At 48.4% G+C, this 12,410-nt stretch overlaps 1 protein-coding gene across 2 annotated transcripts in view; it reads left to right on the plus strand.

The window, feature by feature from the left end:
* The first annotated feature begins 338 nt into the window (after nt 1-338).
* Nucleotides 339-12,410, plus strand: part of srebf1 (sterol regulatory element binding transcription factor 1) — a 29,690-nt gene continuing 17,618 nt past the window's right edge. Inside the window, exons 1-7 of one of the 2 annotated variants that reach the window (XM_038987708.1) lie at nt 339-658; nt 3,045-3,632; nt 4,906-5,069; nt 5,297-5,440; nt 9,990-10,208; nt 10,906-11,023; nt 11,435-11,595. In XM_038987708.1, coding sequence (XP_038843636.1) covers nt 511-658; nt 3,045-3,632; nt 4,906-5,069; nt 5,297-5,440; nt 9,990-10,208; nt 10,906-11,023; nt 11,435-11,595 — 1,542 coding nt within the window. In that variant the 5' untranslated portion in view covers nt 339-510. The remainder of the gene's footprint in view (nt 659-3,044; nt 3,633-4,905; nt 5,070-5,296; nt 5,441-9,989; nt 10,209-10,905; nt 11,024-11,434; nt 11,596-12,410) is intronic. The other variant, XM_038987717.1, reaches the window with a different exon arrangement.

A 12,410-nucleotide genomic window follows, 5' to 3' on the forward strand; every position in this document is an offset into this window, starting at 1 on the left:
ATAAGTGCAGACCACGAAACAAAACAAATATTAAAAACATGACATGATATTTCCACGTTCAATTTATGTATTTGGCACTTGAAGAAGCTTATTAACTTTGGATATGTATTTCCCCACAGTGTTCATCCTACATTATAGTAGTTTTCAAGGAACACTGCTTTTTATTCTTTGCAATAGCCATGCACAAACGTAAAACCATGGACATACTGTATTTCGTCCTGGAGTTGCCAGTCAAAATAAGTATGAGACCAGGAGGGGGAGACAGAATTCACAGGTGGTCGGGGATTGGCTAGAACAAGTGTCACTCATTAAGCGCTCTGTAACTAGCTAGCAAAGCATGTGGATCCTCAATGAGCACTGTTTAGCGTGAGAAGTGTGCCTCTTGGGCATCAATATGAAGACAGAAGAAGGCACTATTTGACAGATCAATAACAGAATTTGAGTTTATCTCACTGGAATTATTGCAAATGTAGCTAGATACACAAACATCGATTTAAGTGGAAATCGTACATGTTTAGCCACAGCGAGTTAGCTAACCATAACGAGACAGCAAAAATGAACTTGTCTTTTGACGATCAGTCACTGGATAATCTGGATCCAACCATATCCCTAAATGACCCCAGCGATATTGACACGGCTCTGCTCAATGACATTGATGGTAAGAACGTTAAGCTTACTAGTAAGCTAGCTAGCAAAACGGACAACTTGAACTTGGTAACGCGTTAGCTAGTTTTAGCTAACTATCCATAGCTAGTTAGCTATTGTTGTTGCGAATGTTAGCTAGCTAGCCAAACAAGTGACAGCAATAGCAGCAACATATACATGAAACAGCTTGTACACATAACGTTACTGAGTGAGGTACCATTAACTACGAATAGGCACCCAGTGAGAAATGTTGAATGTTGTACAGCTTAGTTAGCTGTCATGTTAGCAAGTTAGCTAACTAACATTAGTTATGACCTTAAATCAAATGTAAGAGTTTTGTATTTGACTCAAACAGTAACGTTATGTGGTAGTAGGAGAAGGAAGCCTTCTCACAGGGTCGAGGAGAATCCTAGCTAACCTTATGGAACTAGCTAGCTACTGTCTGAGTTCGGTGTTTGTTTTTCTGTTGTTGCTGCTCTCGTTTTTGCGTTTTGGTTCTGATCGAACTCTAGACACGTTTGTATCTGCTATTTTGCATGACATTGATAAGTTAAAACAATGTGCATACTAGACGAGCTGATATTTCACTGCTAACTTGTGTGTGATGAACGGAACAGACGCTAGTTACAATGTGCCCCGCCCCCTCCAACTTGTCCTACTGACGTCACGACGAGGTTAATGTCGAGCATTCCCTGTCGGGTTCATTTCAAGAGGCGTGAAATAAGTCTATAACATGAATCATGATCTGATGGTTGCTTTTTTCCCATCCATTTATAAATCATATTTATGTATGAATGAATCATATGTTGCAGTCTTATTAATAAAATGTTAATCGTTTATATTTAAATTAGTTACATTATATCGAACCTAGTTACGTTAATGCATCAGTGCATTCAATTAAATGGTGTCTATTCGATTCGTTGGTGATATTAACTAATGTTATTTGTCAGTATAATCAATGGTTGTTTGCCAACAAGTGCTCTGCTGCAGCATCTCACCCTTCATTGATTCCACGCATCCACCCTAAAAATTGACCGAGAGTAACCCAGCACTAAATTGTCCCATAGTAACCCCTTCTCATTGAAACCACAAGTGCTTCCTCTCTTTCTATCTTGGGGGCTGGTCTGCATTGCAAGTGTCTGAGGCACTTTCTGATTGGTCGGCAGCAATCACCTCATACAAAACATTGGTTTACAAATCCAGGCTAGTCAGACTGGTGTGGCAGTGCAGACAGAGAGCAGAAGCAAAGGCAGAAGCATGAAGTGTGTTCCGTTATTACTGGACCTAGTCCTTATAACATATGACTATTAGCTTGATAATTGGGTCTAAGATTAAACAAAATGGTCTTTCTCCTTGCCAGGGAACAGCCTCCTCACTGTGCTGCCTGAAACTCATTTGGGATAGCCTAGCCTACAGCCTATTTCTGTTGGAAATCCAGAAGAATAAGCTATACTGTACTAACGAAGGTTTCGCATAGACAATAATTGTGAGCATCTCTAGCTGATGAAACAAGTATCCTATACAGTGTATTACCATAAAACACGTCCTGTTGTATTAATATTATTATTAGAGAATAAGGTTTTCAGTGTGAGTAATTAACTTGTTACTATTACTCCGTTCTAATGTAAAGTGCTACCATGCCATGTTTACGTGGAGGGTGCATTTTCATCAACACTCAATTCTTCTTGCGTCTCCATCCTCACCTACTCAGGGTTGTTGTCCTTTTGACAGGCCGTGTGCATCATAATGCTGTGAATAGTAGTGAAGTAGCTGCAGGTCTGGGATGGTGTGACTGTGATCATAGTGTCTATTGTGTTGCCTGTCTCGCTGTGGCCCTTTTGGAGCCCATTAGAGTGGCATAGAGCCAGTCTGCTCTGCTGCAGTGGCCCCATAATAACGGCATTACTGACCACTGACCAGGACTGCACTGAGCTGGCCCCATTTACTGTCCTGCTCTACTTCTCAGATCAGGGCCCATATCCACAAAGTATCTGAGTATGAGTGCTGTTCTAGGATCAGATCTTTTGTGTTCATGATAATCTGATTCATTATGATCAAAACTGATCTTAGATCAGCACCTACTCTGGGACACTTTGAGCCCAGTTCTTGGTGTTTTCTAGTTGAGTTAGGGCAGAGATTAAGTGACCCATTACCATGTGGTGTGGTGAGAGAGATGGGAGAAATGCTCTGTCAGTCAGTCACCCAATGGTTCAAGTCTTAATTTAAGCTTTTAGTTGACAATCATGAAACGCTCTGATTGGGTTACAGGGTTTTATCTCTGCTCCATTTCTCCTGATTTCTGTGGCAATGTCATGGTTAACAAGGCATCCCCTGTCTCTCTCTGTCTCTGGTTCTCTCAATCTATGGAGTACTCTGACTATATCCCCATCTCTCCTCAGACATGCTGCAGCTCATCAACAACCAGGACATGGTGGAGTTCAACCAGGACATGGCGGGTCTCTTTGACCCCCCTCAGTTCACAGGGGACACCCCTACCCAGGACCTCCCTGCCCTCGGCCTGCCACACTCCATCCCCTCCCCTCCATCCACCACATCCTCCTCCATCCTGAGCAGCAGCCCCCACCTTGATGCTCTCCTGGGGCCCCCCATCATCCGTAGTTCCTCCCCCCCAGACAAGGCCTTCCACCCCCCCACCTTCCAGCAGTCGCCCCTGGCCCAGGTCACCACCTCCACCCCTGTACCACTACCCAGGCCGCTGCCAGCTCCCCAGCAGGGCTCTCCATCAGCCCAGGCTGCTCAGGGTCTCAGGCAGCCCAAGGTGGACCTGCCCCTGCCGGTCCTCTCCCCCCCAGCCCCTGTTCCAGTCCAGCTTCTTCCCCCAGCCTCCTCCCCCCATACTGTACCCGGCCAGAGCCCCGTGTTCAGCGCCGCCCCCCAAGCCCTGTTCACCTCTCCTGCCCCCCAGCAGCCCCAGGCCCACGCCCAGCAGATCCGGATTAACTACAGCACCCAAAATGGCTACAAAGGTGAGGAACAGATTGTCTCCATTCCTCTGTATTAATAGTTGAAATGCTGGTAGTAGATGGATGAGAGTCTACAATAGCAGAAAATAAGGCCAAGGGAGCAAACGAATGCAAGGAAACTTAAAACTGAGTCACTCCCCCTAATCCTAACCCCTTCCACGTGGAGATGAACCATAGCTATTTTAATGGTTGTAGGGGTTTCCCCATGGCCCTCCCTGCTCAGCCCCGTCCTGTCAGATAATAGGAGGGAGGGACCCCACCATGTGCTGTTAGTAGTAAAGCCACATGATCGTTAAGACTGTGTTATTTATGATGCAGAGCAGGGCCATACTGTTGTGGCTGGATGAGAGCAGAGCATGACTGGAGGAACAATTTACATATGCTCACACTCCTACTGTCTCACACACTCTCACACACACTCTCTCTCAAGGCGAAAGGTAGGGACTGAGAATGGACACTGGTATACAAAGCACAAACACTCACTCCCTGAAGAAAGCCCACTTGGTGTTATGTTATGAGGAGGTAGAGTTGTGTTCTATGGTGCAGTAACAGTAGTAGTTCAGCGTGTTTCCAAAGGAGAGTCAGTGGGTTACTCAACAACCTCCGCTGACTGTCAGTCAGAATCCCAATCTAATACCCTTTGGTCAGAGTGAAGGACCGTCCCTGAGGATGAGAGAGGGTGTTTTGTCGACACTATCTATGAGCCACATTCAGATATACACACCTTTCCCGCGTTGCATACCTGTGCAACATTGTCCCTTTAACAGTGTTATGAAACTACAGTAAGAGATCTGCCCCATGCAGCCATGCCCCAGCATTACAAACCTACTGACTCTGTGTAGACCAATGTCTTTATGTTACACACACTGCCTGCTACAGTCATCATATCGTATGTTTTCTAGAGGTCAAAGGTAATTCCTACAATGATAATCCATACTGTTATCGGTCAGTGACTCAAGTGTCTTTATACGTACCGTAGTGTACACTCCCAGCTTCAGCCATTATCCCATAATGATATCACTCACCAGGGGGAAAGGTGATACATTTTTTGCGTGGCTTAGTAGTGTATGTGAACTTTGGCCTCGCCAAAGACTTATGGTGACAACAGTTTATATGGTGTTTTAGTTTTACAGCTTGAACTCTTTCAACCACAATTGAGTCCATACTAGCAGGACGTTTTGAACCGAGAAACAAATATTTAAGTAGTCCCTCCTTGTTTCAGGCAGTTTTCTTCCGTTTGGTGCCTAATGTACATGACCCTGATTTATTTTTCTAGCTGTCAATCATCAAGGAGGCCCCGCCCAGCCCATGGTCAGCCTGTCGTCGTCCCCTACCAACGTTCAGCCAATGACCATCCAGGCTCTGACCACCACGGCCCCCCTCCTGACCACCTCAGCAAGCCACCCAGCTCAGACCATCGCATCACACCACATTCAACAAGTTAGTTTGTTCACCTGGAGTGAGTGCGTGTGTGTGTTATGCTTGATGAGACTCATTAACCCTAAGAATATCACCACACCAGAAAAAAATGATTTGTTCTTTGCATTCAAACCTATTATTTTACTAGTATTTGTTTCATTTCTAATTTATTTCAATGGAACAGAACTGCTCCCTCAGGCTTATAGTCTAACCCTCCATCTCTCTCTCGCTCCTCCTCCTCCTCTCAGGTGTTGCTCCAGCCCCAGTTTATCAAGGCTGAGTCTCTGCTGCTGACCACCCTGAACCGTGACCCCTGTATGGTCACTACTGTGTCCTCTCCATGCATCACCTCCCTGGCCACCACCACATCCCAGAGCACCCACTCACTGCAGGTAGGAACCACATCCTAGAGCACCCACTCACTGCAGTTAGGAACCACAGCCCAGAGCACCCACTCACTGCAGGTAGGAACCACAGCCCAGAGCACCCACTCACTGCAGGTAGGAACCACAGCCCAGAGCACCCACTCACTGCAGGTAGGAACCACCACCACATCCCAGAGCACCCACTCACTACAGGTAGGAAACACATCCCAGAGCACCCACTCACTGCAGGTAGGAACCACATCCCAGAGCACCCACTCACTGCAGTTAGGAACCACATCTTAGAGCACCCACTCACTGCAGGTAGGAACCACATCCCAGAGCACCCACTCACTACAGGTAGGAAACACATCCCAGAGCACCCACTCACTGCAGTTAGGAACCACATCCCAGAGCACCCACTCACTGCAGGTAGGAACCACATCCCAGAGCACCCACTCACTGCAGGTAGGAACCACATCCCAGAGCACCCACTCACTACAGGTAGGAACCACATCCCAGAGCACCCACTCACTGCAGGTAGGAACCACATCCCAGAGCACCCACTCACTGCAGGTAGGAACCACATCCCAGAGCACCCACTCACTGCAGGTAGGAACCACATCCCAGAGCACCCACTCACTGCAGGTAGGAACCACATCCCAGAGCACCCACTCACTGCAGGTAGGAACCACATCCCAGAGCACCCACTCACTGCAGGTAGGAACCACATCCTAGAGCACCCACTCACTGCAGGTAGGAACCACATCCCAGAGCACCCACTCACTGCAGTTAGGAACCACATCCTAGAGCACCCACTCACTGCAGGTAGGAACCACATCCTAGAGCACCCACTCACTGCAGGTAGGAACCACATCCTAGAGCACCATATTGTGTGTAACAGTGATAACACCAAGTAAAACTGAAATGATAACTTAAAACACAAAATATAAATATCCATTAACAAACTTCTTATAGCTTAGACTAATTTCCACTTCCTGAACACATACTACTTAAATAAAAAACATGGCCTTTTCTTACTAAAACGCAAAAGTAAAAATGAAATAAATACAGTAGTCTTTCCACCATATAGTCAGACACATTCTATTCACAGGCTTGTACACAGCACAGAGGTTGTAGTAGCAGGTAGGAGCCACATCCTAGAGCACCCACTCACTGCAGGTAGGAACCACATCCCAGAGCACCCACTCACTGCAGGTAGGAACCACATCCCAGAGCACCCACTCACTGCAGTTAGGAACCACAGCCCAGAGCACCCACTCACTGCAGGTAGGAACCACCACCACATCCCAGAGCACCCACTCACTGCAGGTAGGAACCACAGCCCAGAGCACCCACTCACTGCAGGTAGGAACCACCACCACATCCCAGAGCACCCACTCACTGCAGGTAGGAACCACAGCCCAGAGCACCCACTCACTGCAGTTAGGAACCACAGCCCAGAGCACCCACTCACTGCAGGTAGGAACCACCACCACATCCCAGAGCACCCACTCACTGCAGGTAGGAACCACATCCCAGAGCACCCACTCACTGCAGGTAGGAACCACATCCTAGAGCACCCACTCACTGCAGGTAGGAACCACAGCCCAGAGCACCCACTCACTGCAGGTAGGAACCACCACCACATCCCAGAGCACCCACTCACTGCAGGTAGGAAACACATCCCAGAGCACCCACTCACTGCAGGTAGGAAACACATCCCAGAGCACCCACTCACTGCAGGTAGGAACCACATCCCAGAGCACCCACTCACTGCAGGTAGGAACCACATCCCAGAGCACCCACTCACTGCAGGTAGGAACCACATCCTAGAGCACCCACTCACTGCAGGTAGGAACCACATCCTAGAGCACCCACTCACTGCAGGTAGGAACCACATCCCAGAGCACCCACTCACTGCAGGTAGGAACCACATCCCAGAGCACCCACTCACTGCAGGTAGGAACCACATCCTAGAGCACCCACTCACTGCAGGTAGGAACCACATCCCAGAGCACCCACTCACTGCAGGTAGGAACCACATCCCAGAGCACCCACTCACTGCAGGTAGGAACCACATCCTAGAGCACCCACTCACTGCAGTTAGGAACCACATCCTAGAGCACCCACTCACTGCAGGTAGGAACCACATCCCAGAGCACCCACTCACTGCAGGTAGGAACCACATCCCAGAGCACCCACTCACTGCAGGTAGGAACCACATCCCAGAGCACCCACTCACTGCAGGTAGGAACCACCACCACATCCCAGAGCACCCACTCACTGCAGGTAGGAACCACATCCTAGAGCACCCACTCACTGCAGTTAGGAACCACAGCCCAGAGCACCCACTCACTGCAGGTAGGAACCACCACCACATCCCAGAGCACCCACTCACTGCAGGTAGGAACCACATCCTAGAGCACCCACTCACTGCAGTTAGGAACCACAGCCCAGAGCACCCACTCACTGCAGGTAGGAACCACCACCACATCCCAGAGCACCCACTCACTGCAGGTAGGAACCACAGCCCAGAGCACCCACTCACTGCAGGTAGGAACCACATCCCAGAGAACCCACTCACTGCAGGTAGGAACCACAGCCCAGAGCACCCACTCACTGCAGGTAGGAACCACCACCACATCCCAGAGCACCCACTCACTGCAGGTAGGAAACACATCCCAGAGCACCCACTCACTGCAGGTAGGAACCACATCCTAGAGCACCCACTCACTGCAGGTAGGAACCACATCCCAGAGCACCCACTCACTGCAGGTAGGAACCACATCCCAGAGCACCCACTCACTGCAGGTAGGAACCACATCCCAGAGCACCCACTCACTGCAGGTAGGAACCACCACCACATCCCAGAGCACCCACTCACTGCAGGTAGGAACCACATCCTAGAGCACCCACTCACTGCAGTTAGGAACCACAGCCCAGAGCACCCACTCACTGCAGGTAGGAACCACCACCACATCCCAGAGCACCCACTCACTGCAGGTAGGAACCACATCCTAGAGCACCCACTCACTGCAGTTAGGAACCACAGCCCAGAGCACCCACTCACTGCAGGTAGGAACCACCACCACATCCCAGAGCACCCACTCACTGCAGGTAGGAACCACAGCCCAGAGCACCCACTCACTGCAGGTAGGAACCACATCCCAGAGAACCCACTCACTGCAGGTAGGAACCACAGCCCAGAGCACCCACTCACTGCAGGTAGGAACCACCACCACATCCCAGAGCACCCACTCACTGCAGGTAGGAAACACATCCCAGAGCACCCACTCACTGCAGGTAGGAACCACATCCTAGAGCACCCACTCACTGCAGGTAGGAACCACATCCCAGAGCACCCACTCACTGCAGGTAGGAACCACATCCTAGAGCACCCACTCACTGCAGGTAGGAACCACATCCTAGAGCACCCACTCACTGCAGGTAGGAACCACATCCTAGAGCACCCACTCACTGCAGGTAGGAACCACATCCCAGAGAACCCACTCACTGCAGTTAGGAACCACATCTTAGAGCACCCACTCACTGCAGTTAGGAACCACAGCCCAGAGCACCCACTCACTGCAGGTAGGAGCCACATCCCAGAGCACCCACTCACTGCAGTTAGGAACCACAGCCCAGAGCACCCACTCACTGCAGGTAGGAACCACCACCACATCCCAGAGCACCCACTCACTGCAGGTAGGAACCACATCCTAGAGAACCCACTCACTGCAGTTAGGAACCACATCTTAGAGCACCCACTCACTGCAGTTAGGAGCCACATCCCAGAGCACCCACTCACTGCAGGTAGGAGCCACATCCCAGAGCACCCACTCACTGCAGGTAGGAGCCACATCCCAGAGCACCCACTCACTGCAGTTAGGAACCACAGCCCAGAGCACCCACTCACTGCAGGTAGGAACCACCACCACATCCATCCATTTTCCTGAAGAAAAATTGTCCAAAAGTATTTTTATGGTAGTGGAAGAATACAAAGTATTATGGTATATAGGACATAGTGTCAAACATACTGCCTGTTGTTTGAGGGGAAAACAAACTCAATATACTTGATGATGACTAAAACTGAATGGAAACTGTGTAGAAATGATCTTGGACCTACATTCATACAGTTCCCTCACTGTCCAGCTCACTAATGCAAAATTCCCCAAAATGATGGATAGAGAACAGTTTCTTGCAAATTTTGACGGCAATGGTATCTAACACATTTTCATTGCGGCCCTCTGGACGTCGTTGAAAACCGAATCCCCCCCCCCCCCCCCCCCCCCGGGGCAAATGAGTTTGACACCCCTGATCTAGATGCTACTTTAGTGATTGTCTTCTTAGAAACAATGTCTCTCCTCCCTCTTTCTTCCTCCATCCATCCCTCCCTCTCTTTCTCTCCTCCCTTTCTTCCTCCATCCATCCATCCATCCCTCCCTATCTTTCTCTCCTCCCTCCCTCACTCTCTTTCTCTCCTCCCTCCCTCACTCTCTTTCTCTCCTCCCTCTTTCTTTCTCCATCCCTCCCTCCCTCCCTCTTTCTTTCCTCCTCCATCCCTCCCTCCCTCTAGGCTCTGATGAGTGGTGGCACCTTCCTGACCACAGTGCCTGTGATGATGGACTCTGACAAGCTGCCCATCAACCGTATCACAATCAGCAGTAAACCTATGGGCCTGCCCCCCAAGGGCGAGAAGCGCACTGCCCACAACGCCATCGAGAAGCGCTACCGCTCGTCCATCAACGACAAGATCCTTGAGCTTAAAGACCTGGTGGCCGGGACTGAGGCCAAGGTATTAATGTTGGAAATATATACGTATATTTAAAAAAAAAAACATTACATTTACAAAATATTATTTGCAACATACATTTTAAGCAGGAGATTCCCATTGAGATACAGTAGAGCTTTCAAGAACTGAATCAGCTGACAGAGAAAAGTAACTGGCTGTGTCCGAATACCCATACTAGCGTACTACATTCTGCATACTCTTTTAGGCTGATCTAGTAGAAGTCACTCGTCTTTTCCGACTCGAGTGTTTGACAACAGCTGATAATCAGATAAATTCACGCGCTGTACCAAAACGAACGAATGGCAGGAGTCAACGCAATCGCATATTAGATGACTCATTTGGAGTACTATTACATTTTTTCCCAAATACTATACATTATATATATTTTTGCATACTGTTTAGTATGCTAGTATGGGTATTGGGACATGGCCACTGTTTTGTTTGTGGATTCCAATATCAAGATGTTAATGCTGTTCGTATTATATCGAGGGAAGCTCATTGGTTGCGTTCAAATGCATACTGTTTATCAGAGGCTCTTAAAATCTTGCATTAAGTTTGTATTTTCCTCTGCCTAGCAGCTCAACAAGATGTTGTATTCACCTTTTTCTTCTGCTAAGCAGCTCAACAAGTTATTGTATTCACCTTTTTCATCTGCTAAGCAGCTCAACAAGTTGTTGTATTTACCTTTTCATCTGCTAAGCAGCTCAACAAGTCGGCAATTCTGAAGAAGGCGATAGACTACATCCGCTACCTGCAGCAGTCCAACCAGAAACTGAAAAAAGAGAACATGGCCCTGAAGATGTCTGCCCAGAAGAACAGTGAGTGGTTCTTCTCCCTGCCCTGGCTCTTCTTCTCCTTCTATGCTGCCCTTTCCTCTCTTCCATCCTCCCTTTATCGTGATCCTATTGTTATTCATTATGAAGAGAAGGTTTCTTCATGGCTAAATCTTTTAATTGCTTAAAGAAGTGGTTTGTGAAATGCAGTAATTTTCTGATAGCTAGTGCTGGTTGTGCTCGAATCAAGAGCTAGGCCCGTATTCATAAAGCGTCTCAGAGTAGGATGGCTGATCTAGGATCAGGTTCCCCCTCTCCATTATGATTTAAAGGCTAAATTGATTCTAGCTCAGCACTCTGAGACACTTTATGGATACAGATATAGTTGTCATCAGTGTGATGAGGTTGATCCTTTCTTTCTCTACCTCTCTCCTCCTTCCTCTCCCTCCTCTCCAGAGTCTCTGAAGGACCTGGTTGCCATGGAGGTGGACGGCCCACAGACGGACGTAAAGAGTGAGCTACCCACCCCTCCGCCATCCGACGTGGGCTCTCCCACCTCCTACTCCCACTGTGGCAGCGACTCAGAACCCGACAGCCCCATGGGGGAGGACAGCAAGGTGGGTTTCACAACCTGAGACGTGAAAACTCACTGAAAAGCATTGAGTGGAGCCAGTCAGGATACTGGATGTTACCCGTAACTAGGGTTGAACTTTTTGGGGAATATTCAGAGGTGGAAACTTTCCGTGGGAGTTAACGGAAATATATGCAAATTAATACCATTTAAATGTAGATGTTTTTTGCATTGGATATATTTACCATATCATATGGAGACAAACATAAACCTTTTACCTTATCATAAGTAGACATAATTGCAAATGATTAAATCCTTCCAATAGAAAAAAAAAAACTTTAATTAAATGAGTTGACTCTTCACATGGGATGATTTCATTGAACAACAAAAAGGGAATATTGAATGATCCCCAATGATCCATGGCATATCCCAAAAATGTTTTCAACATACATCTGTAAAATGGTAGTCTAGAAACTAAAGCCTTGGTTATCTTCCTCTCAGGCTTCCGTGTTTCTCCCTGGACCTCCTCAATGTCCACCTCTTGAACATCAGACTCTGAGGCCTCATCTTCACTGTCACTTTCTAACCTTGTTGAGGATGGCTCGTTGTCAGGCTCAAAGCCTCAAATTTGCCCGGATGGCCACCAATTTTTCAACCCTTGTGTTGGTCAGCCTGTTGCGGGCTTTGGTGTGTGTGTGTTCCCAAACAAGGATGTTGGTGGGATTTGGAGGATGATGGAGGCAACAGGGGAAAGAGCCTCAGATCCACAAAGTCCCTTCCACCAGGTGGCTGATGAGATATGCTGGCACGACTGCCATATTGCATCTCCATCCCAAAGCCCTTGCTTGGAAGTGTACTTCG

The sequence above is a fragment of the Salvelinus namaycush genome, chromosome 3 (assembly GCF_016432855.1).
Source record: "Salvelinus namaycush isolate Seneca chromosome 3, SaNama_1.0, whole genome shotgun sequence".
Lineage (NCBI taxonomy): Eukaryota > Metazoa > Chordata > Actinopteri > Salmoniformes > Salmonidae > Salvelinus > Salvelinus namaycush.